The sequence below is a fragment of the Solanum dulcamara genome, chromosome 9 (assembly GCF_947179165.1).
Source record: "Solanum dulcamara chromosome 9, daSolDulc1.2, whole genome shotgun sequence".
NCBI classification, from domain to species: Eukaryota; Viridiplantae; Streptophyta; class Magnoliopsida; order Solanales; family Solanaceae; genus Solanum; species Solanum dulcamara.
This window is the reverse complement of record NC_077245.1, coordinates 60,986,286-60,993,220: the sequence shown is the minus strand read 5'-3', so window position 1 is coordinate 60,993,220 and position 6,935 is coordinate 60,986,286. Positions and strand designations below refer to the sequence as shown.

At 37.9% G+C, this 6,935-nt stretch overlaps 1 protein-coding gene across 1 annotated transcript; it reads left to right on the top strand.

Moving 5' to 3' along the window:
• The first annotated feature begins 494 nt into the window (after positions 1-494).
• LOC129903324 (zinc finger A20 and AN1 domain-containing stress-associated protein 8-like) lies at positions 495-6,464 on the top strand. The gene is made up of 2 exons (XM_055978847.1): positions 495-697; positions 5,596-6,464. The coding sequence occupies exon 2, from the start codon at positions 5,607-5,609 to the stop codon at positions 6,117-6,119; it is 513 nt and encodes a 170-aa protein (XP_055834822.1). The 5' UTR covers positions 495-697; positions 5,596-5,606; the 3' UTR covers positions 6,120-6,464.
• Positions 6,465-6,935: the final 471 nt, after the last annotated feature.

The following is a 6,935-nucleotide window of genomic DNA, read 5'->3' as shown; positions in this document are numbered from 1 at the left end:
GAACTAGAGATGAGGAGTATGCTAAAGAGGTTGCAATATGTTTTACAAATTATATATAATTTTAGCAAAAAGTAGAGTCATTATCTTTAGTACTAGGTTCAAATTTGATCTATAAATTTAAAATATAATTAATTAACACAAATATCAATTCACCATACCCCACATATGTTATTAATCTTCATTATACTATGAGAAAGGGAAGTTGTTAGAATAATATTTGATGTCTTTGAAGATTAGGTCCTCACTACACATAAATTAGGGTAAAATTTTATTATCATTATTTATATAAGATCAAAATATTGTATATGATTACGAATGCACTTCTATTACTCAATAATAACATATATTAGTTACTTTTAAATTAATATACCATTATATTAGTTCTTAATAATACGAAAACACGTGCGACAGACTAATATTCTAAAATAGGGGACCAAATTGGAAATAACAAAAGAATATCAGCAAAATTAAACGAGCAAGACAAAATAGGAATCGAACAAGACGTACCAAATCAATAAAGAACGTTCGTTGGCAGAGAAGCCGAGAGAGAGACTTCCTTTGAGCCAAAAAGCCGAAGCTTTGAGAAGAGGGCAAAACGAAGAACCTAAAACGGCAGATAAATAAACTAAACATTTTTCAACTTTCATTCATCACAACAGAAAATCTCTCTGTCGACGATCTGTTAATCTCTTCACTGGTCAGTTCCAAAGATCTCTTTTCTTTTTCTGCTTTCTGATGTATAATTTCTAAGCCAATCCTTTTTTTTTTTTGATGGATCTATGAACTGTTTACAGATGTTAGGTTTTATTTTATTATATTATTGTAATTTTCTTATGCTAATTTTGATGTAGGTTGCTTTATATGTTGTTCTGAGATCAGCTTTACTAGTTTGGCCTTATTTTTTGGGATTTAAATCTTTTAGTTTTATCAAATCGTTGTTGATAATTATTTGATTTATGGTGGGTATATTTGTGTTTCGTGGTTCTATTAAAGGAGGTTACCACGAAAGGTCTTTGAAGAGTTTGGAGTTGTTTTTCTTCTAATTATTAGGTATTTTTATGTTTAAGTTCAGTGAATTTTTTTTCTTGGGGTTCGCTCGAAAATAAATAGTAGTAAAAAGAATTTGTTTTGAACAATAGATGTTTATCTTGTCTTTAAGTACTCTGGGATGGAAAATTTGCTGCCGTTTGCATTTTTCCTAAAGTACGGTGAAATTTTATGAGTACCCTTTTGATTTCTTGAGTTTATGTTGCGTGTATGTGCTGTGGGGATGGAAAATTGTTTGAGTTTATGTTTCGAAAAGCCAGAACTAGGATTTACGCATACTAATCTCTGAAAGTAAAGCCAAGTTGTTTTCTGCTTTCTACTTTTATAGTTTTTGTTTTTTGGTCAGAAACGTATTTTTGTCGAATTGAACATGTGAGATGAGCCTGACTCTTGTAAAAATACTGTGTTCAAAGAAAGTTTTAGTATATTTGTAATATGTTGCTCGATTTGCATGAACATAGTTATGAATTTGATCCAGTTTCAAGTTTACTAACCAGTGTTTCTTTGGCGTTTACAACTTTGTTGTACTGATCTTGCACTATTTATAAAAAAATTTGGTAGTCAGTTTCTTTTGATATTTTGCAAGATTCTTCTTTTTGCTGGCTGCACCCATTGCACTTGACTATGTTCTCTTTATCTTATGTTCTTATGTGGTGTGAAGAAGAGCTAATTGGTGAGGATTAGTTTGAATTATCTTTTTCAGACGTAGTGTAGTTACCAGACTTCGGTAAGATTTTTTTTTTTCTTGAAGCTGGCAGAGTTGGAGGATATTTTTTTCCAGTAATTGTACTTTACTCTGATAAGGAAGGTGCAGGAAGTTTAACTTATTGTAAAAGATTGATGGGTTGGTTGTGCCTAAATGCAGGCAATTCAAATCTTGTTTTAGTCCTCTAGTGATAGATGTATGTATCATATAGAATTAAAATGAAACAGCTAAATAAAAGAGTTTTTTGGGAGTGTTTTTGATAGCAAGATGAATTGAAAAGCAAGTCCTACAGAACAATTGTGAGATCATTACCTCTATGTTTGTAAATGTTTGGTCAACAAAGATGATTAAAAAAGATTAAAGATGATCATGTCAACAGTGTGTGTAAATATTATGCGTAGAGGATAATGTGCCATAGGGTCATCCGATATGGTTTTGCCATGTCATATGAGACCTTAATATGCACCACTTAGTGTGATAATATGGTGATCGAAGTTGATAAACAGTGTTGAGGTATAATTAAAATCTATGTTGCTCGGACTCTTCGAAAATGTCGGCCGGTGCGTATCGGATCCTCCAAACGTAGTGCATTTTGGAGGATCCAACATGGGTGCGGCAGCGATTTTGGAGAGTCCGAGCAACTTAACTTAAAATGACTTGGAAGAAGTTTCCTATAAAGATGTACATCTTTCGTATTCTATACAAGTTACCTATGAAGAGTGCTCAATGAAAGCAAAGAATCTCTAAGAGCAATACAAACCAGTTGGTTTAAATGACTTATGGTTGTTATACTTTAGTTAGACTTCATGTTTATTAGTAGTTTTCTACTTAGAAATTCGTACATGTTAGTGTGTACGTGCGAGATAAAGAAACTTTAGTTTTATAAAACCTTAAATTGTCAATTCAAAATTATTTAGTGTTGGAACGAATAGATGAGCAGATAGACACAAAGGATCATTTTTATTTTTATTGATCAAGTAAACGTATTTCATTATCATAAAGAAGGCCATAAAACCATGGTATACAGGTGGTATACCAAAAGGCAAAAGGTGAAGAATCTACACAATCAACTGATTATCTACAAACACTACCCAATCGTCTATACAATATGGGACCAATTACTCGACGATCAAAACAATAAGTAAATTCAGTTAATTTTCTTATCCCACCAACTAAGAATCTTGTATGAAAAACATCTATGTAAGCACGATTATAGGACAAAGCATATATGTGATTTATAGTTTTGTCCTTAACCCTTTATGACCAACCGAGGATTAGGTTGGGGGTTCTAACTCCCGCTCTTTCTCAGGAGATGGGGGAGAAGTTGATTGTTTAGGGGCCTGGGGTAGTAGCGGGGATGTGAACAACATGTGGGACATGATAGTTGGTTGCGTTAGAAAGGCAGCTACTGAGGTTCTAGGGCTATCAAGGGGAATCTTTGGTGGTCGTCAAGGAGATTGGTGGTGGAATGAGGAAGTACAAGGCAAAATGAAAGTCAATAAGGTTGCTTACACGGAGTGGTTGGAGTGCGTGGATGAGGAGGAGAAGAGTAGGCTTAAAGATAGTTATAAGAAGGCGAAGACGGAAGCGAAGTCGGATGTCACCAGTGCTAAGACGGCAACTTTTGAACGCTTGTATGTCGAGTTAGGGGAAAAAGGTGGTGATAAGAGATTGTATAGGCTCGTCAAAGAGAGAGAGAGGAAAGCCCGCGTCTTGGATCTAGTAAGTGCATCAAGGACGAGGAAAGTGAAATGTTAATGGATGAGACCTTTATTAAGAAAAGGTGGCAAGCCTACTTCCACATACTCTTAAATGGAAAAGGAGATAGAGACATTGTACTGGGTGATTTGGCGTACTCTCATAGTCTTCGAGACTTTGGGTACTACAGGTGTTTTAGAGTTGAGGAGGTTAGACGTGCTATTAGCAGGATGAGGAGGGGGAGAGCGATCGGACCTAATGAGATTCCGATGGACTTTTGGAATAGCACTGACAAGGCAGGTTTGGAGTGACTGACTAAGTTGTTTAATGCTATTTTAAAGACTTCTAAGATGCCCAATGAATGGAGGTGGAGGTGGAGTACTGTGGTTCCATTGTATAAGAACAAGGGTGATATCCAAAATTATAATAATTACAGGGGTATCAAACTGCTGAGCCGCTCTATGAAGATTTGGGAGAGAGTGGTGAAAATGAAGGTGAGGAGAGGAGTGTCTATCTCAGAGAACCTGTTCGGATTCATGTCCGGGCGGTCGACTACTGAAACAATCCATCTTATGCAGAGACTGGTGGAGAAATTTAGAGAAAGAAAAAGGGATCTTCATATGGTGTTCATTGACTTTGAAAAGGCCTATGACAAAGTTTCGATGGATATTATCTGGAGGTGTCTGGAGGCTAAAGGTGTTCCGATGGTGTATATTAGGGTGATAAAGGACTTATATGATGGAGCCAAGACTCGGGTTAGGACGGTGGAAGGTGACTCAGAGCATTTTTCTGTTGAGATAGGACTACATCAGAGATCTGTGCTGAATCTTTTTCTTTTTACCTTGGTGATGGATGAGCTGACATGGTCTATCTAGGAGGAGGTTCCATGGTGTATGCTATTTGCGGACGACATAGTTTTGATTGATGAGATTTGGGACAGAGTTAACGATAGGTTGGAGGTTTGGAGACAAACGCTGGAGGTCCAAAGGGTTCAGATTGAGCAGGACCAAAACAGAATACTTGGAGTGCAAATTTAGTGTTGCGATGGAGGAAGAGGGCATGGAAGTGAGGCTTGCCACTCAACCTATCCCCAAGACTGAAAGCTTTAAATATCTTGGATCCATCATCCAGAGTAGTGGGGACATCATGATGATGTCATACACTGCATTAGGGCAGCATGAATGAAATGGAGGCTTGTCTCAGGAGTCCTGTGTGATAAGAAAGTATCACCTAAACTTAAAGGTAAGTTCTACGGAACGGTGGTTAGACCAGCGTCGTTACATGGAGTGGAGTGCTGGCCAGTAAAAAACTCTCATGTTCAGAAAATGTATGTGGCAGAGATGAAGATGCTGAGATGGATATGTGCACAAACTAAGAGTGATAAGATCAGAAATGAGGTTATTCGGGAGAAGGTGGAAGTGACATCTGTGGCAGATAAGATGAGAGAACTGAGATTGAGATGGTTTGGGCATGTGTAGAGGAGGGGTGTCGACGTCCCAGTTAAGAGGTTCGAGCGGTTGGATTTGGGGATTATGCGGAGGGGTAGGGGTAGACTGAAAAAGTATTGGAGAGAGGCGATTAGACAAGATATGACGCTACTCCATATCACCGAGGACATGACCTTAGATAGAAAGGAGTGGAGGTCGCGGATTAGGATAGAAGGCTAGTAGGGATAGAATGGTGTCTGACCATATGCTGGTTTAGGGTAGTCGTAGGTCTAGGCGTGCCTTTATAGTTATGTTGTTATTGCCTTTGATTATCACATATCATTTTTATTCTTGTCCTGTAAAATTTACATTGCTTTTCGTTTTTTGTGCCAGTATGATATATATATTGTTTTTCTCTTTTACATGGGACTGTGACTTTTGAGCCGAGAGTCTTTCGGAAACAACCTCTCTATCTCTATGAGGTAGTGGTAAGGTCTGCGTACATCATACCCTCTCCAGATCCCACTTGTGGGATTTTATTGGGTATGTTGTTGTTGTTAACTACTAAAAACTCGACTCTACGCCTTCAAAAGCTCTTCTATTCCTCTCACTCCAGACAGCCCACATTAATGCAGAGGATCAGACATCCAACTTCAACTAGTCAAGATTAAGGTGTAGTTGTTTGTTAATGTTTTCCTCTAAATCAATCTTTTGCAGAAAGTAACCATATGGAGCATGATGAGACAGGATGTCAACCCCATCCAGAAGGCCCTATTTTGTGCATTAACAACTGTGGTTTCTTTGGAAGTGCTTCGAACATGAATATGTGCTCCAAGTGTTACAAGGACGTGATTCTGAAACAGGAACAAGCAAAGCTTGCAGCGTCGTCAATTGAAAACTTTGTAAATGGGTCAACAAGTCAGAAGGGGCCAGTCATTGTTGGCCCTGTGGATGTGCAACCTGCTATGCTGGAATCAAAATACGTGGTTTTCTCATCACCTCCATCTTCAAGTTCTGCTGAGGCTGCTGAATTGATGGCTAACGAGGGTCCTAGCCGATGCAGCACTTGCAAGAAAAAGGTTGGTTTGACTGGATTCAAATGCCGCTGTGGTAACCTTTATTGTGGATCACACCGCTACTCAGATAAACATGACTGTCAATTTGACTACCGGTCTGCTGCACGCAATGCTATAGCAAAGGCCAATCCTGTTGTGAAGGCAGAAAAACTTGACAAGATCTAAAAGGGGTTATTGTTCTCAAAGTTGATATTTCCTTTTAATCCAAAGAGGCTTCCTCTGATTGGCTACCTATCACATGATGTCTTCTTAAATCTGGGAGTCAAGGCTATTTAAGAATCATCTACAGGCTGAAGAACTTCTGTTCATTGTCATAGGTAGAATTTGTTTGTTGACTACAGTTTCAAGTCTTTGTATGTGCTGGTTTGGTTAATATTAATTAGGTTTATTATGTGTCATTCTGTGGTTCAGATGGTTTGCGTCCATGCAATTGTAATCTGGCATTGTAAATGATTCCGCATGGATCTCTTATATGGCTTCACTTGCTCCAATGTAGTTTATTATTCTTAAGTCGCCTTTCTTTGTAGGTGTTTTGCATCTGTTCTTGTAGGTAACCTTTTTACTTTTTGAAAGACCTGTTTCTGCATCTGGATTTACCGTATAATGGTGTTGAGGACTACTGTTTATGTGGCGGCATGTGTTTTGGACTAATAATGTTTTGCGAGTTCACATGAGTTTGACTGGAGTTGATTTTTGGTTGGCACTTAGTTAGAGAAACATGAATAGTGTAGCTTGCAATTGTTGTTGTGTGGTGTCGTTTCTTTGTTGGATTTGGGTGAATTATAGTTCAGTAGACTGATAATTGTGGAGAAAGATGAGAAACACTGGTGGCGAGGAGTTTTTTCATTGTACTTCACTCCATGGCTCTGGCTTTTGGCTTTTAAAATTAAGGTTGTGGGGTAAGTAATCATTAATTTCCTTTTCAGTTTTCTTAAAATGTTGTTTATGGATCAACTGGAAGTGGTGATAATTCGATGCCTA

What these genes read in the sequence shown, in the direction of transcription:
- LOC129903324 (XM_055978847.1), top strand. Translation starts at nt 5,607, where the DNA reads ATGGAGCATGATGAGACAGGATGTCAACCCCATCCAGAAGGCCCTATT.